This window comes from Sporothrix brasiliensis (assembly GCF_000820605.1).
Source record: "Sporothrix brasiliensis 5110 chromosome Unknown Cont18, whole genome shotgun sequence".
Lineage (NCBI taxonomy): Eukaryota > Fungi > Ascomycota > Sordariomycetes > Ophiostomatales > Ophiostomataceae > Sporothrix > Sporothrix brasiliensis.
The window spans coordinates 3,435,802-3,459,235 of NW_024467137.1; the positions used below are offsets into that span (position 1 = coordinate 3,435,802).

The 23,434-nt window shown below is 57.0% G+C and overlaps 7 protein-coding genes and 1 non-coding gene across 8 annotated transcripts; 4 read left to right on the plus strand and 4 right to left on the minus strand.

The window, feature by feature from the left end:
- Nucleotides 1-1,078: 1,078 nt before the first annotated feature.
- Nucleotides 1,079-3,133, plus strand: SPBR_01451 (uncharacterized protein; the record flags this gene model as incomplete). The annotated part of the gene is made up of 2 exons (XM_040759762.1): nucleotides 1,079-1,313; nucleotides 1,653-3,133. The coding sequence occupies 2 exons, from the start codon at nucleotides 1,079-1,081 to the stop codon at nucleotides 3,131-3,133; spliced, it is 1,716 nt and encodes a 571-aa protein (XP_040619908.1).
- A 941-nt stretch (nucleotides 3,134-4,074) lies between these two features.
- Nucleotides 4,075-8,202, plus strand: SPBR_01216 (WD repeat protein; the record flags this gene model as incomplete). The annotated part of the gene is made up of 1 exon (XM_040759527.1): nucleotides 4,075-8,202. The coding sequence occupies one exon, from the start codon at nucleotides 4,075-4,077 to the stop codon at nucleotides 8,200-8,202; it is 4,128 nt and encodes a 1,375-aa protein (XP_040619909.1).
- Nucleotides 8,203-8,322: 120 nt separating this feature from the next.
- SPBR_09518 lies at nucleotides 8,323-8,417 on the minus strand. Its single transcript has one exon. It is a non-coding gene; the product is annotated as a tRNA-Val (tRNA).
- Nucleotides 8,418-8,590: 173 nt separating this feature from the next.
- On the plus strand, nucleotides 8,591-9,614 carry SPBR_01880 (uncharacterized protein; the record flags this gene model as incomplete). The annotated part of the gene is made up of 2 exons (XM_040760190.1): nucleotides 8,591-8,658; nucleotides 8,732-9,614. The coding sequence occupies 2 exons, from the start codon at nucleotides 8,591-8,593 to the stop codon at nucleotides 9,612-9,614; spliced, it is 951 nt and encodes a 316-aa protein (XP_040619910.1).
- Nucleotides 9,615-9,881: 267 nt separating this feature from the next.
- Nucleotides 9,882-11,084, minus strand: SPBR_01800 (uncharacterized protein; the record flags this gene model as incomplete). The annotated part of the gene is made up of 1 exon (XM_040760110.1): nucleotides 9,882-11,084. The coding sequence occupies one exon, from the start codon at nucleotides 11,082-11,084 to the stop codon at nucleotides 9,882-9,884; it is 1,203 nt and encodes a 400-aa protein (XP_040619911.1).
- Nucleotides 11,085-11,497: 413 nt separating this feature from the next.
- SPBR_01628 (succinate-semialdehyde dehydrogenase (NADP+)) lies at nucleotides 11,498-13,073 on the minus strand (the record flags this gene model as incomplete). The annotated part of the gene is made up of 2 exons (XM_040759938.1): nucleotides 11,498-12,973; nucleotides 13,062-13,073. 2 exons carry the CDS (start codon nucleotides 13,071-13,073, stop codon nucleotides 11,498-11,500), a joined length of 1,488 nt encoding a protein of 495 aa, XP_040619912.1.
- A 1,622-nt stretch (nucleotides 13,074-14,695) lies between these two features.
- SPBR_01503 (uncharacterized protein) lies at nucleotides 14,696-16,612 on the plus strand (the record flags this gene model as incomplete). Its single annotated transcript, XM_040759813.1, has 3 exons — nucleotides 14,696-14,937; nucleotides 15,002-15,667; nucleotides 15,721-16,612. 3 exons carry the CDS (start codon nucleotides 14,696-14,698, stop codon nucleotides 16,610-16,612), a joined length of 1,800 nt encoding a protein of 599 aa, XP_040619913.1.
- A 333-nt stretch (nucleotides 16,613-16,945) lies between these two features.
- SPBR_01885 (uncharacterized protein) lies at nucleotides 16,946-17,952 on the minus strand (the record flags this gene model as incomplete). Its single annotated transcript, XM_040760195.1, has 2 exons — nucleotides 16,946-17,618; nucleotides 17,708-17,952. 2 exons carry the CDS (start codon nucleotides 17,950-17,952, stop codon nucleotides 16,946-16,948), a joined length of 918 nt encoding a protein of 305 aa, XP_040619914.1.
- Nucleotides 17,953-23,434: the final 5,482 nt, after the last annotated feature.

Sequence of the window (23,434 nt, forward strand, 5' to 3'; positions counted from 1 at the left end):
GAAGCTGTTGATCGATCTCCTCCTTTTTTTCTCTCTTCTGGCTGACATCCTGGACGTGCAAGCCGTACCCGCCGTATATTTTCTTCGACAGCTATTTCCCTTCCTTGGGCCTGTAATTACCCAATTGAGGGCAGCGCCAACGCGAGATACGGACGAGTACGACGTATGGTTGTGCGGAGTACTTTCAGCCCTCGTGCGGAATGCATATGTTTAGCTCTCGCAATGCACACCTCACAAGTTTCTTGACACACTAACCCATCGTTGGCAGAGCTAGATCAGGCCAGGCCTGGCCAGGGCCGAGTTAATACGAAATACTTCGGACAGGTTGGTAATTCGTAGACTTGTATTTGGTACATGCACATGTAAGATATCTTAGAGCTGTTTCAACCACGTAAAGTACCCCCTGTGCCTGGCCTGGGCTGATTTGTTGGCTCTAGTGTCCATGACAGGATGACGGGTCCACGAACCGTCAGCTTCGAACCCGCGCAATTACACTGCATGATGCTCCAAATTCGCCCAGAAGTGGCATCCGTCAAGATGCCCTGGCGACGCCCGGCTGCTGCACCAACGCTGTAAGATATATTCGCTGTATAATCGTCGACTTTGTCGACCTTTGCTGAGCGTTGCCAGCATCAACAACTTCATCGACAGCTTTCTTTGTTTTGTTTGTTTTGTGTCTCCAAACTCGCTGCTCCCAGTGAAGGACAAAAACACACTGTTCTGTCTGCTTGTCGAGAGAGAGTCTGCCATGAGAGCCATCGTCCGTAAGATACGACGGATGCGACCTGCTCCTTCAAACCCCTTGGATAGTTTCGCACCAAAAATGCGCCTCGCGACCACCCGCGCTGCCAAATTGAAATTACAATACCCTGCACGAACGCGCTGTGCACGGCGAAGCCAAAGCACCCAAAGTCGAAATCAACCCGCACACAGTCCATTTTGCACGCAAGACCCCTGAAGCACCCCTAGTCCCTACGTTCCTTCACTGGTCTCCTGTGTTGCTGTTTCCTGTCCCGCACGCAGCTACTCCTTCCTTCTCCAGAGCCAAGCAGGGGCTGAGCAACACATACGCTAGGCCATGTCGGGCGATCGCTCCTGTGCAGATCCACCAACTGGCGGCCACGCCCTGCGCCACGCCACTGGTCTTCAGAGCCTGCCCAGCCAGCTAAACGGGCAGGAACAGCACTCGAATCACCGCCACCACCACCGCGACCACCATCAACACCAAGCCAGGTCCGCTTTCCTCGACAAGGCCGATTCCCTGCTCCTCGCGCGGTCTCAGGCTCCCACATTTTCCACGCCGCGCACAGCAGGTGCGACTCAGGCGAACCAGGCTCGCCAGGCCGCGCCCCCTGCCACTTCCTTCGGTCTCACCTCCCCTTCTTCCCGTATTTATGAGCAGCCCCCTCCCCGACGCTCTCGCCCATCGCCTGCTTTTGCTCCTCGTCATCTTCCCGCCGTTTCTTCTTCGCCCACTTTCGTTTCTGTGAGTCCCGTCAGTCGCCAGGTGTCCAGCCAGTCCGAGTCGTCTGTCTCCTCCGAGTCTTCTCACGACTCATCGCCGCCCTCGCACTCGCCCACCCAACACGCCGCCGCCTCACCACCCTTACCCTTTCTTCCTCCGCGATCTCGACTTCGACCTCATTTTGCAGTCAACAGCGGCGCCGATCCACTCGCTTCGTTTCCACCGCCGGCTCCTCCCAAACCCGCCCACTACAGCGTCCACAACCACCGGAGACCCCCATTTTCACCACTTCCGCCTCCACAGGATAAGGATAAGGACATCACCAGCCGCTCCACATCGCCACCGTCCTATACCTCGAGGCTCGCTTCTTTCGCGCGCACCTTTAGCCCGCCTCTTCCGCCGCGCCCGCTGAAAAAAGCCGTGGGCTCGTCCTCCGCCTTGTCGTCTCATCGCCAACACAACCGACATCCCCGAACCGCCAAAATGGTGTCTTGTGGACGTGTCGTCTGCGTGGCCCTGCCTTTTGTGCTGGCTGTCATCAGCATCGCGGCCCTGCTCGTGGCCGCTCTTGCCGGTGTCGCCGACAAGAACCTGTACATGTTCGAGGTGAACACCACTGCGCTGTCTGTCAGCCCCGCCGATGCGGTAAACATTCTGAGTCGTGCGGTGTCGAACGGCGCTGCTCTGGACACCCGTGCTGCCGTCCCCATTGTTGCCGCCCCCCTTGCTCGTGCTGCCGCGCCCGCGCCAGTCGGCTTCCACGACGCCTCGGTCGCCCGTGCTTCGGTTGGCTTCCACGACCCCAGCCTGCTGACCGACAGCGGCAAATCCGATGCCAACAGCGCCACCTCGGGCACGACGGATGGTGCCAGTGAGAAGGCCACGGCCGGCGGCGTGCCGTCGGGCAACATCACCGCTGCCGACCTGGCCCTCGGCAACCTGTACGACATTGGCCTGTGGAACTACTGTGTCAAGGAGCAGAACGGCACGCGCACCTGCTCCAAGCCCGAGTTCAACTGGGCCGAGAAGACGCTCAACAACTCGGAGAACTCCGTCACCAGCCTCATCAGCTCCACGGGCACCGACCTGAAGATCCCCAAGGACATCACCAACGCCATCAAGGTGTTTGGCACCCTCGCGAAATGGACCCAGGTCGTCTTTATCATCGCCTTTGGCGCTCTGGCACTGGAGATTATCTTTGGTCTCTTCACGGCCTGCAGCCGCGGTGTTGCCTGCGTGACCTTCCTCATCGCCAGCATCACGGTCGTCGCCGTCGTCGGCGCTGCCGGCCTGGCGACCGCCATGTCCATTGTCGTCGTCGCCGCGATCAAGGCCGAGGCCAACAAGTACGGCGTCGATGCCTCGGCCAACAGTCGTTTCCTAGTTGCCGTCTGGATCTCGGCCGCCGCCGCCATCGCGGCCTCCTTCTTCTGGATGTTCACGGTCTGCTGCTGCAGCCCCGAGAGCCGTCGCGACCGCTACGGCCCGCGCCACCTGGACGACAAGTCCATCCCGCCGAGCTCGTCGTACCAGCCGCTCAACGACCCCAGCAACGGTGGCATGTACAACAATGCCAACGCCTACGCTCCGCAGTACGGCGCCCCGCGGTACCCGCAGGGTGGTCGCTCGGATCTGGCCTACGAGCCGTACTCGCACTCGCGCGTGTAAACAAACGCCCGCCGGCCTGTTTGACTTTCGGCTTTTGTCTTTCACATGAAAAGCTCCCCAGGGGAGACCGGCGTCTGCCGGCGTCTCTTCGCACTCCCTCGCACGCTTCCCTCCTACACCCACCTATTTTGCTTATTTTTGCGTCCCTCAGCTTATTTGATGTCTGCATCAACGGCGTTTTATCTGGAAAGATTCGATTTTCGATTTTTGCTACTTTCGATTTATGTTGTTTTTTATCTGTTACCTTATGAGGGGCTGGATGTGGACTTTTTTCTTTTTTATATTTGCTCGTCCATGACTGGGTAACGACGATAGAAACTATTTTTATATATTGTTCTTTGTATACCCTGCTTCTTCCGGAGACGGCAAGTTGCCATGAGCCGTAGAAGTGGAAAAATGCAAAACACAGACATTTGTTAACTGTTGATACCATAATGACACTACATACAGAAAGTCTTGCAAGGTTACCCGGTGAGAGCCGCACGTGACTACCAAAGTACATTTCCAATCGCAAATTCGTCAACAATGGCTCGGGAATGAGTTGTGATTCTAAGATGCTAACTCAAAATATAAGAACACCGGGCGATGGTATCATAGTTTTCGAGAAACGTGATTTCTCTTCCGCACGAAACTTGAGGTGGTGCTGGGATTGTGTGTAGTGTCGTAGTGGACACCTGTAGCTACAGAACCACAGCGCCCAAGTTAGTGTCGTGAGAAAAAAAATCAACGACACGCCAAAAAAAGGCACACAATACAGGAAGGAGCCCAAAGTCGCTCTTTCATATTTGGGTTTCCTCTTATGCCACCATCGCACCTTCCACTCATCAATATGGCCGTATAAAGTCTCCAGACACCAATTTCAACTCAAAAGGCTACAGCGGGCAGGATCTCTCTTTCCCTGAGATCACAAACCCCGTTTTGGCGGGGTGGTACCTGCTGCCATGGCTGCCGCCACGTTGACCCCTGAGGCCCAGCAGCAATCAACACGCAACCAGATGCCTGCTGCTCCCCGCCAACTTCAACGCGACGAAGCATCCGTCTTGTGCCCTGTCACCGCTCTCGCATTCTACCGCTTTCGACAGAACGCTTGTTCAACAGAGAGCCCCTCCCTGTTTGTGCTTGCGGGGGAAGACGGCTGGCTCGCCGTCTACGGTGCCTTGGAAGGCGACGCTCGACTTGCACCAGGATCTGACTCCCTGTCCGGCCGTCGCTGTTATGGCCGGCTCCGCATCTTTTCCGAGCAGCCTATCCAAGGATGCCGGGTGGGACGTCGAGATGGTGAGGATGGTGGCGACGAAGACGATGCTGTTCTCGTCTGGGGCGGCCGGTCTGTGGCAATTGTCGGCCGGGAGCACATTGCCCAAATCTTGGCAGCCACGGCTGGGGACAGAGTAGCAGACGAAGCCAGTCCAAGGCACCCCGTGGTGAACGAGGTCCTGGCACCAGACTGGATTTACGACGGCCTTTTGCCGCGCCGCCGTGCCTCAAAGGGACTTGATGGAAGGCATGCAGGTGCGCTGGTCACGGCGCACAATGAGATACTGCCATTGTGGGTGGAACAGAGCGGTTTGATCCGCTTCGGCGCGCCCATCTCACCATCTCGACCAGTGCTATACTCTGCCCAGCTGGCCTGGGCGGGCAGCGACAAGAGCACGGTCGGCAGTGAAGGAGACGAACGCCTGCTCGTTGTGGCAGGCACCGTGTTTGGCGAGATCGTGGTCTGGACGTGTCAGCTTCCTACAACGGACAATGCCCGCCAAACAGACCTTGGGATTGACGTCCTCGACGTGTTTACGGGCCACGAGGGCTCCATCTTTGATGTCGTCGTGTCGCCGGAGCTACGCACGAGCGATTTGGTGGGCCGCGGGGCAGAACCCGCGCCGCAAAGACGGGTCCGGTTGCTGGCAAGCTGCAGCGACGACCGCACAATATGTATATGGCCTTTGTACCTAGACAGCGGCAGCAATGAGGCGGACGGCGGTGCAAAGGTGGTCGGTGCGCCCGCGACGAACATGGCCCGTGAGACTGGTTTCCAGAATACTTTCAAAGGGCTGGCCCGGCGGACCGATGAGCCGCCCAACGGTGCAAACCCACAACCTCGGACGGCGGTCAAGAAGCAGTATCTCCAAAGCACAGACCTTCCGGTACCATCGACACCGTCTTCGTCGCCCGCGCTGGCTTCCGTCATGGCACACGCTTCGCGCATCTGGCATGTGCGATTTGGTGAATTTTCGGCAGCGGCAGCTCAGGACGGCAACTTGCTTCTTTATTCGTTTGGTGAAGACGCCACGGCTCAAGAATGGCGGCTTGAATTGGGTCTCAACCCGCGCATAGAAGACAAGCCCAGCTTCAGCGGGAAATTGGTGCATTTACGCACCTTTTCATCACATGTTGGAAAGAACATTTGGTCGGCGGCTGTCTTTCCCAAGGCATGTCATGGTGTGCGATTGCCGCGAGGCCCTCTTATTGCAACTGGCGGTTGCGATGGAAAGATATGGCTCTTCGAAGGTCGCCATAGCGAACCACAGCCTGTCGCATCCCAAGGCACCCAACTCGCCACACTTCTGTCGGGCACCATTTCTTCTTCAAAGATTCCTTCACGGGTTGGCAGCGTAGACACAAAAGTGCATCCTCAACCATCACCGCCACCCCCTCCTCCTGCCACACAAGAAGAGGAAGGAGAATCCGTGCCGAAAAAGAAGTCGAAAGCGAAGACGATGAAGATCCGCGAGGAGTTGTTTAATAGCTATGCTTTTTTGTCGGATGATCAGCTGCTAGCCGCCACGACTCAGGGAAGGCTTCTGCGCGGCGACCTCCGCTACACAAGCAGCGAAACAGCAAGGCTCGAGTGGATCGAGCTGCCCGGCGTTTCGGATGACACTACACTGTCATTGAAAGACTACAACGTTGTTCGCAGCCCGCTAGGCGACGGTGGCAGCGGTGTGGCAACGAGTCCCGGTGCTGATGGGCTCGCCATTGTTGGAAACGCAACCGGCCACCTGTTTCTGTACTCGAGACGAGGCGGGCTGCAGAGACTTACTGCCACCCTCCCTGGAAAGGTGGACGAGATCTTCTTCCTTCCGCATACGGCGGACGATATATCCGCCGTCAACGCTGTGGGCGGCTCCTTATTTTATCTTGGTGTCATTGCGACAACTCTGTTCCGAGATGAGGCTACCCTTCTGGATTTGACGATTGACGTGTCCAGCGGCGCACTGGTGTCCGAGAGCACGAGATCGATGAAGCTGCCCACCAAAGTTCCGGCTTCACCTGCGGCTATGGTCATCACAACTGCAAGCCGGTGCTTGGAGTACATTGTGCTGGGTTCCCGAAATGGACAACTGTGCCTGTACAAGCCAGTAGAGAGCGACGGCGGTAATGCGGCCGCGACATTTGTGTTGGCGACGCAGTTCCAGACACGGACCCGAGACGCGATCCTCTCGATTGTCCCACTCCCTCCACGACCTGGCCAGCCTCCCCTATCGTCTGCCTCCTTTGTCGTGACAGCCCGCGACGGCATGTACCGCATCTGCACCATCGTCGAAAGCTGCACCGGTAACCCCTCCATATGCCTGCAGCACGAGACAGCCACGCCGTTCGGCCCCATTGTCCGGGATGCTTGGTTCATCCAAAGCGGAACGCCAGACGAGCCTCCCGAGCTTGTCGTGTGTGGCTTTCGAAGCACACATTTCGTCGTCTGGAACGAAACGCGCCAGCAAGAGCTTGCAGCGGTCGACTGCGGGGGCACGCACCGCACCCATACATACCTCTATGGGAGGGCCAACGGAAACAAGTCGACGACGAGCGCGGGTAGAATACGTTTCGCATTTACGCGTCAGTCCGAGCTGCACGTGTTTGCGCAAGATGTATGCGTCACCGTGCCGCTCAAGACCGGTGGCCACGGTCGAGAGATTCGTTCTGTTCGTGCCAGCGCCAGCGGCAAGTATATCGCGACCGGCGGCGAGGACACCGTTGTTCGCATATGGAACAACCCACAGACGGGTGGTAACAGTGTAGCAACCTCATCATCGGCGATGGAGAGACGTTGCCTTTCCGTGCTGAAACGACACAACACTGGCCTCCACAGCCTGGCCTGGCTCGGCGATGACTGCCTGATCAGCGCTGCCGGCTCCGAAGAACTCTTCATCTGGCGGGTATCGACAATGGCCGACTCGTCATACGACGGCTTGGCCGTACTTTGCGAATCATCGTATCCCGACAGCACGGACGACAAGATCCTGCGCATCATTGGCCTCGATGCGAGTCTCGACCCAAGCGACAACGATGGCAGCGCCATGTTCATCTCGGTCGCACTGTCCAACTCGGTCCTCAAGACGTACCGTTATGCCGCCGCCAGCGGCTGGCAGCTGCTGTCCCAGGGCCACTACACAGGGGCCTGTCCGACACAGCTGCGCCACCTGTCGTTGCGGCGCGGAGGTGATCTCGTGGTGCTGGCGGCGTTTGCCGATGGACATTTGACCGTGTGGAGAGCAGCTCCAGAGGCGCAGGAGGCGGCCGGAGGACACGAGTCTATTCTATACGACGACTACTTGCTCTTGTGTTCGACCAGGACGCATCAAAGTGCAGTCAAGTCTCTTGACCTTGTCTCGACCGGCCAAGATGATACCGAATCTCGGAGGGCCATTTTTACCGGCGGCGACGACAACGCAATAGCGGTCACGGTCCTTGGCGCAATCGTCCATGGCGACAACAGCGTCACCTACGCGTTTGACAAGACATTCCGCGTGCCCAGTGCTCATGCCGCCGCCGTGACCGGAGCCAAAATTCTGATCAACGAGGCGTGGGGGAAGACGGGCAATTCCAGCTTCACAGCGGTTACCTGCAGCAACGACCAGAGGCTCAAAGCATGGAGAGTTATCATGTCGCATCCGGGGAGCACGAGTGCGGCGAGCACGGCCCGCATACAGCTTCTGGACGACCGTTACAGCGCCATTGCTGATCCTGGTGACGTGGAAAGCATTGAAGGTGATGGAAGCGCATCTGGCAGTATTTCTGCTCTTGTCGTCGGCATGGGCATGGAGACATGGAATTGGAGTATTTATGACTAAGATACCATTAAGAATTAGAAAAATCAGCTATATTAGACTCAAAAGTTCTTTAACTGCAGTTGCAAAAGAAAAAAATAAAAAAGAAAAGAAAAGATTCAAAAAAAAAAAAAGACGATACTATGATCGTGGCAGGGGTCGAACCTGCGATCCCATCCGATCAGCATTAAAGTTTTACGACTGTAAAGGACATGCCCTAACCACTAGGCCACACGATCAGTATAATAAAAATTTTCAACTATGTCACTATATGAACTACACCCCGCAGTGGGCTCTTACCATAGCTCCAACCCCCGCAAAATCGTAACCAGGAGCTTCAAACGCACAACATCGACAACACTTCACCAAGTTGGTTCACACTGCGCAAGACAAGGCACAGCCACCACCCAAGATGCACAGTGCAGCAGCAGTTCAGAGGCTGGTCCAGCGCAGCGCAGTTGGCCTCGGCCGCTCAGCAAGGTAAGCTCTCAAGGCCATGGCCAAATTGGACCTCGCAGTTGCGTTTATGCTTTTGTCACCTTGTCTCTAACAGCTGCCGTTTTCTGCAAAACAGTGCCATTGTCGCTTCGCGAACACTCGCCCCGGCTGCCGGTGTCTCCATTACCCTGCGGGCGACGCCCACTTCGACGAGCGCCTACCCAAACCGCTCCGTTGCCGCCGCGCAGCGCAGCTTCTCTCAGACGGCTGTCCCGTGCAAGAAGAAGAAGGTGACGGAAGACGACGACCACGCGGACGGCGGCAACCACCCGGCGCCCAAGGCGGCCGACGCCTTCAACTTTGAGGACACGGAGTCGCGCTGGCAGCGCACCGAAGTGCACTACCTAGAAAAGTTCAAGGAGCTCAAGCGGTCGCTGAGCGGCGGCGGCGGCGCGGGCGACGGCGAGGGCGGCGTGGACGTGGACACCATTGGCAAGACGCGGGTGGTGCAGAAGAGCGGTGATGAGGCCGGCGACGAGGTGCCGCTAAGCCAGCTGGCCCTCGTCATCCCGCGCGCCGGCGGCCGCGTCGTCGAGCTGCGCATGCACAACCCGGCGAGCCGCAAGGCCATCACGAGCGCCGTGCAGAGCAACCCGCTCTTCCAGGGCCAGCAGCCGCAGCCCGACCCCAACGACGAGCTCGTGCTGCTGATCAGACTGGGCGGCGCCAACGACAAGACGACGTCGTCGGCCGCCGCCGCGGCAGAGCGCCTGCGGCGCGTCCACGACCTGGCCAATGCATGGCGGACGGACCTGCGCAAGGCCACGACGCGCCGGCAAAAGATACACCAGGGCTGGAAGAAGGACAAGTCTGTGCAGCCGGACGACCTGTTCCGCCTGGACCGCGAGCTGCTCAAGGGCCAGGACAAGCGCATGGCCAAGGTGGACGCGACCGAGAAGGACGCGGCCAAGCACGCCGAACGGATCAACAAGCGGTAGAGGGTGGTCACAATCGTTACAAGGAGAGCGCAGGTCTCACAGAAGGGTCATCTAGAGACGCCATCACACACCGACATGGCAATGTAAATTATTCAAAAATTGAAATGAAAAGTTTGGCTTTGTATTGTACATTGATACATCGTTTGGCGAGTAAACAGGTTTTTTTTGGGTGGTGGGTGGGAAGGAGAAACAACCAGAAATATACAAGCATCTCGTTTTACTACATTTCACAATCGACTTGCCCCTTCTCTTCTTCTGTCTCCCTCCTCATGCCGTTGCCGTCTTCGCCACCTTGTGGCCGGCATCGGGCAGCAGTTCGAGGATCTTGGCATCAAACTGGCGCTTGTGCTGCTCAGTGTACGTGTAGTCCTTGCCCTGGTACCGGTGCAGCGTCTGCAGCAGCGTGCCGTTCTTGGCCGTGTCGGTGTCGTACGCGCCGCGAATCGCCGCGTCCACAATCACCTCCTTGGTGGCCTCGCTGAGCGGTGCCACAAGCGGCGTGTCGGCAGGCAGCTTCTTGTTCGCCAGCCACTTCTGCACCCTCGACGAGCGCAGCGCCTTCTCCACCATCGACCGCTCCATCGCCGTGTCAAAGAAGACCGTCTCGCCGTTGTGCAGGCGCTCGCGCAGGCTCTGCACGTTGGGCACCGACGTCATGCTCGACGCGCCCTCCTCCTCGCTGCCGCCAAAGGCGTCGCCGCCCGACAGCACGCGCATCTCGCGCAGTGCCATCGCCACGGTGCCTGCGCCGTCGCCTTCGGTCGAGACCACGGCCGGCCGGTAGCCCAGCAGACCCTCGAGCGTCAGACGCGGCTCAAAGTCCGAGTACTCGCCCATCTTTTGTCGGGCAAGGTACTCAATGATCTCGGGAGCCAGAGGGTCTGTGTCCTTTTCGTCCCCCGGGACCTCTTCTTCGTTTTCGTCACTCCGCCCCTGCCCGCTCCGTCCTCGGCCTCGGCCCCGGCCCTGGCCCCGGCCGCGCCCAAAGCCTCCTCGGTCACGAAGCAGGTTCTCTCCGCCGGGGCTGGCCTGGAAGGCAGGGTTTGAGATAACGCGAGGCGTTGGCGCGCTCGCAGCGAAACGGGGTCCGCCGCGTGAATTCCGCGGCAGGCTGCGGAGGTTGATGATGTTGCCGCCGCCGCGTCCCGCCGCATATGATGGCCCACGCGACCGTGGCGCGCCGTTATTCAATTGGGCGCCGCCCCTGCGGCTGTTGTTTGTGGTATTTGTCGTATCTGTGGCGTTGTTGCTCCTGCTGTCGTTGAGGGAACCGACTTCGGATGCCGCTGCGGCCAGGCGGTCCTGGCGGCCACGCACGTTCTTGAGGACTGCTTGGGAGGGTGTCGAGGAGAAAAACGCCGTCGTCTCGATCGACAACGGGCCCCGAGCGCCGGATGCCCCATAGCAGGCCGTCGTCAACTGGCTGCGCGTGGTCCGCCCCAGCGCAGAGCGCAAAGACGGCCGAGGCATATCTCTTGCACCCACCAATCGCAGTTGCGTCCGTGGGTATGTCTGCGTGTTTGTGTCGTCGTGGTTGTGGTCGTCCGATGTGGCTTCAATGCAGGGCCCGAAAGAGCTTCGTTGTACCTTCACGAAACTCGACTCGAAAATAGGACGGTGAAAATTGAGAGAAAATACGGTGGCTCTTGATTGGGCAGTTGCCCCGGTAAAAGTGGGCTGCTTAGTTGTGCTGCAAAACGCTAAACGCGCTATACGTATAGTGGCACAGCGTGCTGTCGCAGTGAAGCTCCAACATCACATTGCAAGCTGAGTGCCTATTGATCAGATTTCTAACTAATTGCATTATCGGGCAAAATAAAACTAAATAGACGCCCACGAGACAACCAAAGATGTAATCTTTATTGTATTGTTTTTGCCACTCCCTACGACTGGAGAGGCTTACCCAAGCCACCGGTCGTGACCATCTTGGTGATCTGGTACTCCTCAATGCCATAGGCAGAGCCCTCACGGCCAAACCCGGACTCCTTGACGCCGCCAAAAGGCGATGCAGGCTCCGAGATCAGGCCCGTGTTGACGCCGACCATGCCGACCTCGAGGTGCTCGGCCACGCGGTAGATGCGCTCAATGTCGCGCGAGAAGAAGTAGCCGGCGAGACCGACCTCGGTGCTGTTCGCGTAGCGGACAACCTCCTCCTCCGTGTCGAAGGGGAACAGGCCGGCGACAGGCCCGAACGTCTCCTCGCGCGCAATCAGCATCTTCTGGTTGAGGCCCGTCAGGACCGTCGGCGCGAAGAAGTTGGCGCCGATGTCGGGCAGGAAGGTGCCGCCCTCGACGATCGTGGCGCCGAGCTTTTCGGCGTCGCGGACGTGCTCATAGGCCTTCTTGGCGGCGCGGTCGTGGATCACGGGGCCGTGGGTGATGCCCTTCTCGAAGCCGTTGCCGACGTGGAACTCGCGCACCTTGGCAGCAAACTTCTCGGCGAACGCGTCGTAGATGCCGCGCTGCACAAAGATGCGGTTGGCGCACACGCAGGTCTGGCCCGACGAGCGGAACTTGGACGTGATGGCGCCGGCCACGGCGGCGTCCAGGTCGGCATCGTCAAAGACAATGAACGGCGCGTTGCCGCCCAGCTCCAGGGACAGCTTCTTCAGCGTGCTCGAGCACTGCTTCATCAGCAGCTTGCCGACGTTGGTGGAGCCCGTGAAGGAGATCTTGCGGATGGTGGGGTTCGTGGTCAGCACCAGGCCGACCTCGGGGGTGTTCTCGAGGGCCGTCACGACGTTGACAACGCCGGGCGGGATGCCGGCGCGAACACTGAGCTCGGCCAGCGCCAGGGCCGTGAAGGGGGTCTCGCCGGGTGCCTTGACGACCACCGTGCAGCCAGCGGCCAAGGCAGGGCCGACCTTGCGCGTAATCATAGCGGCAGGGAAGTTCCACGGGGTAATCAGGCCGCAGACACCAATGGGCTCCTTGACCGTATGCACACGGTTGCCGGGGACGGTCGAGGGAATCGTGTCTCCGTAGATGCGAGGCGCCTCCTCGCTGAACCACTCGAAGAAGTTGGCAGCGTACACAGCCTCACCGCGCGCATCGGCCGTCGGCTTGCCGTTTTCCCACGTAATCAGAGTGCCCAGGTCGTCGGCGTTCTCCATCATAAGGTCGTACCACTTGCGCAGCAGCTTGGACCGCTCGCGGCCGGTCTTGTGCCGGAAGGTCTCGAAGGCCGTGGCGGCGGCAGCAACAGCCGCCTCGGTGTCCTTGGTGTCGAACTCGGGCGCAACACCAATCAGCTTGCCGGTGGCCGGGTCGCTGACCTCAAAGGTCTTGCCGGAGCCGGCCTTGACCCATTCGCCGTTGACAAAGCAGACGCCCGTCTTCAGCAACGACGGATCATTGAGCTGGAGGGAAAGGCGCGTTAGGCTAAGCAGGAGACGACGAGACGCAACCGGGCCAGTATTGGAAACAAAACGCCAAAACAAAACATACCTTGGGGACCATGTTGGATGCGTTTCTGGAGAGAATTGTGGGAAATACCAAAGGTTGGAAGCAAGAACGGCGTGCAGGAGAAACAAGTCGAGATGTTTGCAGAGTAGAAAGACGCACGATAGACCGCAGAGCTGCCATGGCTTCTTGCGCGGTTTCTATTCTCTCGCCTCCCTCTGCTCTGTTTTTATGTGCGGATGCTATTCCCGACCTATTTAACGTGGTGGTCGGTGCCGGCTATTCTTTTGTCTGTCGAAGCCGCAAGCAATCGAGTGCCGAGAGCCGGCGTCAGAATGCGGGCAGGGTCCGCTAAACAAGTCCACTGGTTGGTGGTTTTGGGGGATTGAACACTGGCCTGTAAGCCGCCTGCAATGCTTATCCTTTAGGTGCCGGTAGACAAATCAATGTGGAGAAGACGCGCATCGGACAAGAGGAGAGAGAGGAGAGAAGAGACGTTGACGAGGGACGACGCAGCGTCATGAAGGCGAAATTGGAACGTAGATGGACGGAAGGCACAACGAGTAGCGCCAATGTGGGGGAGCTAGGAATGGCAAGAGCAGTGGCACAGGAGACCGAAGGCGCCGAGGCGCCCGGGGGTAGCACCCTGAGAACAATCAACTGAACGAAAGAGGGGCCAGCTCGATGACGTCCAGTCAGTTGCTCTTTCCTGCTGGCTTTGACGCTAAATCACCACCCCAAGCCGGGGCAGCTGGTCGGCTGCAGTTTCCGAATTTGGGCAAAAACTTGGGGCATGGCCTCAAAGACTCTTCCTGGATGGCAAGAGCAGAGGCCTTTCTTTCTTTTCCGGTGGTCACCCCGAAGCTTCCTTCCAGCTGGCTGTTTTATCTCGTCACTCGTTCCTGCCGTTACAAATCGAATCCATCCGGAGGACAGATCGGAGGACCGGGGCAGAGCAGAACATTCCTAGCCTTCGTAAACCTTGTCCCGAATTGGGTATTGCAAACGAGGTATGTAGATAGCTTTCAGACCCAGACAACATAGCCGAGAGCCAGAGAGCTTTCAAGCCCGGACAACATAGCCGAACAAGGATGCAAGATGCGAGGCCCTGAGGCTTCAGCTTGACCGCGCGGGACCAACAGCTCGTTCCTGCCGTTTTGCCTGTTGCGGTGGTCTTTCCCCTTGCGTACCTGGATACTAGCACGGAAGTAGCGCCCAGTGCCGCTAGAATGCGCCAACCGTAGCACCAACATCACCAACGTGACGATCTCCACCTTTGATATTCCAATGCTGCCTGTTGCCGCCAATCTACCCGACATATAAACTGATCATCTATGCCATGCGTGGCCAGCTCGGTCATGTTTTTAGGCTTCTTGGAAACATGGACTCCGTCCAGGCGAGGCCTGCGGCGACAGCCAATTCACCCGGCCGCGAGCTGGCATGGCAACGCAAATGGACAAAAGTTGAGCACTTGAGCGGCAAGATGCTGTTTGTACCATGGTCAATATCGCCAAACGATCAATTGATGGCGACGGGACGGCCTGGATAATCGGCATGCAGAACTGCTGACTAGTGTAGAGGGCTTCTGAGGCAAGATGGCTTCCAGCGTGTACAACCATCATTCTTCAAAGACACAACGACAAGGCCTCAAACGTAGCAAGACACAGCGCAGTGCGAACATGAAGAGTGTCTCCTCAGTTCTGGCGTGGGCAGCAGCAGCAAGGGCCTCCGTCTACCATCTCAGGACGTCCGCCCCGGCCAGTGCCGGCCCTCCCCTTCTCGATGCCTTCGTCAGCTACTCTATCGAGTTCGCCTCGTTTCCCGACTTTGCAGGCAACAAATCGGCGCCTAACACGTTCAGCGATGCATTGCTAAGTAACCTGGGCGAACTGACGGGCTCGAAACCGTATATTCGTGTTGGGTAAGTAGCCACCGACGAGGAAAATGAGAGCAGAGTAGCCTGGGAACGAAACTGACTCGGCTAGGGGCAACACGCAGGACTATGCGCTCTACAATGCAAGCTTACCCTGGGCAATCAACGGCACATTCAACCTCTCGCGCTCGGCCGACTATCCTACGACCGTATACATCGGCCCGTCCTTCTTCGAAGGCTACAGAACACTGCCTGGAACGCGCTTCTCACACGGCTTCAACCTAGCTCTGGCAACGACGCCGGCTGGGTGGCAAAGCCTGTTAGACACAGTGCCGTTGGTATGCGATGCATTGGCCCCCGAGGTGATACCAGCCAATGACACAACCACTGCCAGCAACGGTGCTGCAAACAGGGGAATGTCGTACACCCGTCGTCGGCTCTACACATGGGAGTATGGCAACGAGCCTGATTTGCTGTCGACATCTGCACAGGGCCCGACACGACCAACTGGCTGGAACGAGAGTATCTATGCTTCTCAGTGGCTCAATGGCACGAGGCAAATCCGGCGCCTTATCGAAAAGCATTGCTCAGAGCTGTTGCGTGAGGATTTTCGCAGCGGAGGTTCGTCGACACAGACATCGCCGCCGGCTGTTCCTCCCGACTATTCTGGGTTCATGGCTCCATCCTTTGGTGGGACACACAACCATCTGAAAGCTCCTGCTGCATGGAAAGCCGGTCTGGATGCTGACCGGAACATTGCGTTGTTCTCGTCTCATAAGTACGTTCGCTGGCCAAACTGCAGAAGAGAGAGAGAGGTACTAACTGTTGCAGCTACATCAGCGGCGCCACCTCACCCGGCGTGACTCTCCAGGGCACGCTCATGAACCACACCAACACGGTGCGCTCTGTCAACGCGCACATTGCCGAGTACGAGGCCATTTTTGGAGTCGCAGCCGGGAACAGCACGCGGAGGTCCCAGCCTCGGCACATTCTGGGCGAGGCCAACTCACTCTACAACGAGGGCAAACCGGGTCTTTCCAACACTTTTGGCGCCGCCCTCTGGGGCGTTGACTTTCTCCTGTACAGCGCCGCCGCAGGCATTGGCCGTGTGCACATGCACCAGGGCGCCAACTATCGGTACGCCTCATGGCAGCCGGTTGATACGGAGAGTACCACGCGCGGGACGAAGCCGCCGTACTATGGCAACGTTGCCGTGGCGGCGGCTCTGGGCAATACACAACTGCACAATGTATCGGTAGCGGTGCTGTTTCCGTCCGGCTCGTCGTCGTCTGGTGATATCGACTCGGCGTACGCCATCTATGTGGATGGCCACCTCGCTCGCGTGCTCGTACTCAACTTGCGAGGCTACAACACGACGGTGGATGGAACTGGTTTGGGCGAAGCAGCGCCTGCTGGCTTCCGGCCACGCCCAAGCCAGAACTACACCTTCTCTCTGCCTACACCCATCCACAATGGCATTCAACAGCATGTGCCGGGCGGCCTTGACAACAACAGTGCGGGGTTCCTTGTGCAGCGCCTTCTCGCCAACGGCAGTGATGCGATCACGGGCATCACCTGGGACGGTTGGAGCTACAATGTGGAGCTCGCCGGTGGGCGGCCTGTGAAGCAGCCCAACGTGACAACAGGCGAGAAGTTGCAGTCACAGGGCGGACAGGTAACAGTCAGCGTGCCGGACTCGAGCGCCGCACTGCTGCATTTGTGATCCCGACGTTGCTGCCCATTCGACTGTTCAAAACGACAAAGGATGATTCTTTCAGATAGAAAATAAAATTAATCTGGTTTACCAAGACGCCAGTAGCCATAAGTGAAGGCATATGAAACAAAAAAAACAGACCCAGAGATATCTTCGGTTCGTACAAAGTAAAGCAAAGCCAAAAAAATAAAGAAAAGAAATGGGCAATCTGAGATTCACCTCATATATACAATATGGTGAGTGTCACGCCAGACAGAGGTGCTACACCTCTGTGCAGCCGCCGCCGTTTTGATGGACGGCGTGGAAAACGACAGGACATGCATGGCGAGAGTGTGGGCAACTCTACGCCCGCAACGGCAGTTTCCGGTCCAACGTGTGGAAGGCCTGTGTGCGAGGCGTAAACGGCGAGGCGTTCCTGTCAAACGAGTTGAAGGCTTGCGTGCGTGGGGTGAAGGGCGACGCCATCTGGCCTCCGCCAGAAAACACCCCTCCTCCTCCTCCTCCTCCCGCTCCTCCAAACCCGGGCGACCGCAACCCGGGCGACCGCAGCCCGGCGGACCGCAGTCCGGGCGACCGAATCGCCTGTGGCTGCATCTCCCATTGCTTGCGGGAACTGGGTGTGTCGTCGTCCGATTCGGAATCCTCGTCTTCAATGTCCAGGGCCTTGTTCGGCACCATCGCCCAAATGGCGAAGCCCAAGTTGGCGAGGTACACAGCGAGCATAAGAACCGTGATGGCGAAGGAGCTCTTGGCCATCATGCAGTCGGTGACTACGTTGTTTGCAGCAGCGTAGCTGCAGCTCTTGGCAATGTACCAGGCCACGGGGCTCGGATAGCGGGCATCGGCATAGTCGGGGCCGGCCTGTCCATAGACGCTGGTCGCGTACAGGGCGACCATGGCGATGGACATGAGGAGGCCGAAAATGGGGAAGAAGACGTGCATGATGAGGGCAATCATCTTGGCGATGAGGACGAAAAGAGACAGGACGGCGATGGCGACATTGAAGTCCGTGAGACTGTTTACAAAAGAAGACCGTGGGTTAGGAAAAGGACTTATGGGGGGGTACAGATACGTTGCATGCAACAGAGGCACAGGAAGGCATACGCTTGAGACCAGACAAATGGGATTTTCGGAAGGGGCGCATGGTTCGCATAGGCGTAAAGAATCATGTTGGGGTTTGAGTTGAAGCCGTTGTTGAAGCCAATCTGCCACATCTGCGTGCGGTAGGTGTTTGGCTGGGCGAGGCCGAAGAGCACCAGCAGGCCGACCGTGCAGGCCAGTTCCGGTATCATCGTGCTGTAGTAGATCTTCCGGCGCGGCCATGGCCGGCGGAGCAGCCGATAGACCATCTTGGCTGTGTAGGTGTGTGTGTGAAGCGCGGGCTCGGTCTCGTTGTTTCGACAACGATTTTCGCCGGAATCCAGAAACAAGGCCCTGCGTGAGCTCTGTGCGGGCTTGTCGACGTGGAAATGCCCGTCGATATGTCCACAGATGTAGACGACTCCGGGATGCGAAGCAAGGGACACAGCCTCGTGTCTTCTGACCAGCAGTGTCGACGAGCCAGATGGGGTGGTGAGAGGCCGGGCGCCGAATGGACGTGAAGGTCGAACAACAAAACGATCACGGCAAGAAAAGGAAGGGGAAAAGGAGCAAAAGGAGAAGCAGAAGGAACACCGATCAGAAGGGAAAGGACGACTCTTTCAGTTTTATTTGTTTCCCACCTTCCCACCCACGACTGTCAAGCATCTGCTCTTTCCCATACTCCCAGTCTCCCTCTCACCCAGTCCTAGATCCCGCCTTCCCTCTCCGGCACCTTCCTCGTGGTTCATTCGTTCTTGGTTCTTGGCGCCCACTTCTTTGCTGTGTGCACCCATTGAGAACAACCCGAGCGCCTCTTGTCACACACTCGCTCTGTTTCCTCACAGCGCTGCACACCATGTTTTCCGGCGGTTAACCGCCATGCCCGCACTCACGTTCGTCGCCATTTTGCGGCCATCTTGCCATGCGCCAGCAGGAAAGTGTGAGACCAAAGGGAGGGAGAGTGCCAAAGAGGACGAGAGACGGACGAGTTAGAGCAAGAGCACTCAACGGCAGCAGCAATCCAGCGAATCACAGCAAACGGACTCAATACCACCAAGGTAACCCCCTGGGAAAGAAGCAACGATGTGCAATGTGCCAGCCAATCAAGGGGCGCACCTGCCGTCTTCATCACATCACAGACATGCAAGACGGGCGTGCAGGGGGGGAAGGAGCGAACCACACAGCGCATGGGAAAGGCACAAAAGAATGGGGCCCCAGCGTGAAGTCGAGGCAGTGAGGCAGTTAAGCGCCGGGAAGGAAAGGCGGGCGATTCGCAGTGGGTGGGGAGACAGTGAAAAAAGTGGGTTCGAATGCCGTGTGGTTGTTTTCTGCATATCTACAGACCGAACAGGCCAATCAGAGCGCCAGTCGTCCGTCAAGCGAGAGGTTTGGCTGGCAGAAGGGCAACACTTTTGGTGCGAAAGCGATGCCTTTCATTGACTTTGGGGATAAATGTGCCCATCGGGCACGGGCCACGGCAGGCCGCAAGGTAATATGCGAGTATGCGGTGTCCATGAAACATGAAACAACCGCTCGTCACGTAAGCAGAGAGAATCCGATTTTCCTTGATGCTGATTCTTTTCTTGATTTTCGTGCATCGAATGGCGGATGTAAATATAATGCGTGCGTCCGTCCAACCCTGCGCATGTTTCGTTCGCAGAGGTCGACGGCATCAAGCACGACGAAGGAAATAAAAAAGCAGTGAGAAAGGCGGGTGGAAAGTTCTAGGAAGAGATGCAATACGCTGTGCGCACGTTCCACCGCCGATCATTGTGCTCATGGTCCGGTCGCACTTGGGTGCTTGTCGATGGGAGCACAAAGACGTGTGATAGAAGTCGGGAGATAGAGGAGAAAACATAAAAGAGGGACACGATGGTATAAACCGTTTGAAACCAACGGCATTGCCAGACCGGTACGGCAAATGCTAGATACGACGGCGGCCGTTGAAGGCCAAGGCCAAGCATGGCCGCATTGGTCGTCCAACGCCCGTATGCTCTGAGAGGGACTGCCGGGTCACGTCAAATCCAGCCAGATTCCACCAGGCCTAGTGGCAGAGCCTTCTTCGTGGTGGGCCATCAGAGGATCCCAACGGCAGAGGGGCAGGATAGTGAGTGAGCTGCCAGACAAGAGAAGGTGTCTGCTATCTTTTATAACCTCGAGTGGTGTGGCAGTTGCCGTCGATCGTATTCGATGTCCGGCAATCACGGTGATCGTCCCATGATCCTAGCGGGAAGCGAGCGTTGACAGTGTGAAGCGACCCGGTGAAAAAGACCAGTGCCATGGACGGTGTGACGTTTGTTGTGCAGATGGGCGTCAGGGACTGGGCGGAGGAAACGGCCAAGTTGTGCTTCGAGCGTCACGGTTTCTGTCTCCTTTTTGTTCTCTTTCGTGTTAATTTTCCGTCTCTTTTCTTCCTCATTCTGATTCCCGTAGCAACATTGCGGCAACATCGCGGCACACCGATCTAGACTTTGGTGTGGCCAGTAGCCGTCCGTCGATCGGCCGGCACAAACCTTCGGCCCCCTCCACTGGTACCAGGGTGGGCTAGATTCGGGATCAGACGAGAAGGCATGGCCAAGGCCGAGGGACGGAGTAATGCAGGTTAATCGGCGATGGTCTGTTCCTTCCACTATTTACGTTCTTTTTGCCATCCCTCACCGGGTCGCGCTTTCCGACCAAGCGTCTGCCCCGTCTGTTCTCGGGATCTTTACTACGTCTCTTTCCGTATCCAGCTTGCAGCCCGTTTGTCTGACCAATGACTCCAAAGCGTCCGTTAGAGGATGTGAAAATATCTTCTTTCCCCAGCAAGAAAAGACTGCACCAAAGAAAAGGCTTTGTAGACGTTGGGTTTTACGCATGGCCAAACCAGCGGATGCCGAGAACAGGGGAGCCCATCAGTGCCGTACAAAAGCCTGCCTCGTTGATTGGCTTTTTTCGGCCTGTCGCTGTTTCGGGGTTTGTAAAGCTCCGTAGAGCCCTGTGGCAGTGTAAACACGCGTAGAGAAATGGCCGCGAATGCAAATTCAAAGCAAGAAGACGAACCTAGATTTGCCCAATAAATAACGGTCCCGTCCAAGCATACCACGTTAGCCACTTGGTGAGGGATGCGATGTTAGGCGAGCACCACGAGGATGAAGAGAGAGAAACAATTGCATATTGTTTTACAAGATTTTTCATGTTAATTAGCGGCTTCGTAACAGCAAAACGATCGTTCTTGGCCGTTTCTTCCAGCCAGTCCAAAAGTCAGTTCATCCTTGTTTTCAGGCTGAAGAATAAAATGGTTATGCACAGAAAAACGAAAGGAAGCAAGCTTCCTGACAAGTCGGGGAGACTGTGAACAGAGTACGAATTAGGAGGGAAGGGGCATGAGTTCCTTGCGGTCTAGACCGGATCTATGCCACGCCACGCCCCGCTCGGCCGTTCTTGTTCGGTTGATCACAGGAGGCAGGGCGAGGCGGGAGAGAGCAAACAGGGATTTGTTGCACAAAGAAAAGATTTTGCGGTTCAGCGTAATTGCTCCGCTCGAGCAATACAAGCTGGTGTTAGTGGCCGATTTGGAGTTCTCTGATTGGCTGCAGCATGTTCATCGAGATTCAACCGATTGTCTCACACTGACTTGCCCCGACGGCTGACTCGTTTGAGGTAATGGGCAATAAAGACGTGAAAGGAATTGCCTTCTTTGAGGCCGCTGGCATGTGCCCCGGCGATGTGTCTGACAACGAGGAAGAAAAACGAAAAAAAAGAAATACGAAAAAGAAAAAAGAAAAGAAAAAGAGGAAGGCAAGGGGACAATAAGGGACCGACACAGGCCTTTGCCGACACCCCCTCGACCCCGAATCGTTCCTTTTGCCTTGCAAATGCAATGTAACGGGCATGTCTGACTAGCGGAACTAGTCCCTATCGGCGCCTGGCATGAGCAATCGACAATGTCCCTTGGCGGCCACTTCAAAGAGCAGCGCTGCAGTCTCTTACTACGAGATTTGTCGTCTTCTTCTCTGAGAACATCGTGGCTCTCAAATCGTGGGTGCAACGTGGACCGCACAAAGGGTGGCAGTTGGCAGATCAGACGGCAACCCAGACTCAGACCCCAGACCCTCTGACCCTCTGACCCTCTGACCCTGGGGAAGACTGGCGTTGTTCCCTCTCAAACGGGCGTGTGCTCACCAGGCCCGTCCGTATCAGTGAGCTGCCGACAGCACTGTTTGCCCATTCGTGCACCGTGTTCTCGTTTCCGCAGAATGCCTGTGCCCGAGACACATCGGCGTGGTTGGCTTGGCTCGAGAGTCTAGACCAAGCCTCACAACCTTATGAGGATGTCTGCCCCACGCCGTAATACCATGCTGAGTACGACAGGGCAAGTGTATGAAGTACACACGCACGGCGTACACGCGTTTCCCGACCTACCCGGAGCTCATGTGCGCCGAAAGTGGAGCGCAGGCCAGTCTCTCTCGCTCGGGGCTGGCCTCAATCAAACAACCCAGGCCAGGGCATCCGCTGTCATTTGAGGGTTTCTGGCGGTGGCCTGGCTTCCGCGCTTCATGGCCTGGCGAGAGACCCCCATCACTGGGGGCATCGCCAAGTCCAACCGTTCCAGTATTCATGCCTCAGCACCGTTCCTAATTTCTGGTCTCGGTTTTTGTTTCCTTCTTTTTTTGTCTTTGATCTTACCCGTCCCATTGTCGTGTCTACTCAGCAGAAGAGCATAAGCGGGTTTTCATGTAAGATTGTATGTGTACGAAGTACGTGTCTGTTATGTCGTATTGCCTCAGACGGCTGTTGATATGCACTCACCCTCCATGGCGCCTGCCAAGGCTGACAATACCGCAACACCGCAACGCACGCATTGCAAAGCTTCAGCATTTCTCCGTTCGCCGTCTCCAGAGGACTGCGAGTTTTCTGCGTTTTCCGCTCGTGGTCTGTGGAATGTGGTCTGGGCCAGGCCTGTATGGTCCAGCCTTGCCTTGGGCCCGGCTCTTTGTGTCTCTCGTTTTCTCGCCCTTTATCTCATCGTTGTCTATCGTCTTTGTACGCGTTGTTCCTCCGTACTCTCAACGTCGTCCCTTTGGCACCGACGCATCGTCACGAGACGAGCCGGTGATTAGAAGCGGCAAAGAGAAAGAAACGAAGAAGGAAACGAGCGAGCGGACCAAAAAGACGCACCCCCTGCATGCATGTCCAGCTGCGTCGTATTGTGGGCTACGTATACGTATGGCTGGCGGTGCAAGGACGCGATTACTGCGGACACAAAGGCAGACGAGTACTTCGGCCGCATGTCACGAACTGTCAATAGTAATCAAATATATATTTAAAAAAGAAAAGAAAAAGAAAAGAAAAAGAAAAAGAAAAACAAGGGACGACAAGTCTCCTTCCAGGGACAGCGACTTGCAGAATATGACCGACGACTTCGGCAGTCATTTTTCATAGATTATGTAACCTGGCTAGGGCCGTCTGGAGAGGAAAGCAGCCCAAGACCGCAGCTGTAAATTCGAAGGGCCCAGACCTCTTAGCCCCTGCCTCTTCAGGCAGCCACACAATCAAAAATGGATCGATGCAAATCCACTACCACCCGCTACAACAACACGCGGGAGAAGGCCATTCTGTTTCGATTGTCATCGACCTGCTCTAGCTCGTTTTGGTTTTTCTTCTTTCTTTTGTTTTGACTTTTGGTGACATATTGGCCTGGGCCCGGGGCTTGCTTCGTTTCTTTTTGTCCTTTTTGGTACGCCCTTTTCGACATCGGAGCCCGCTCTT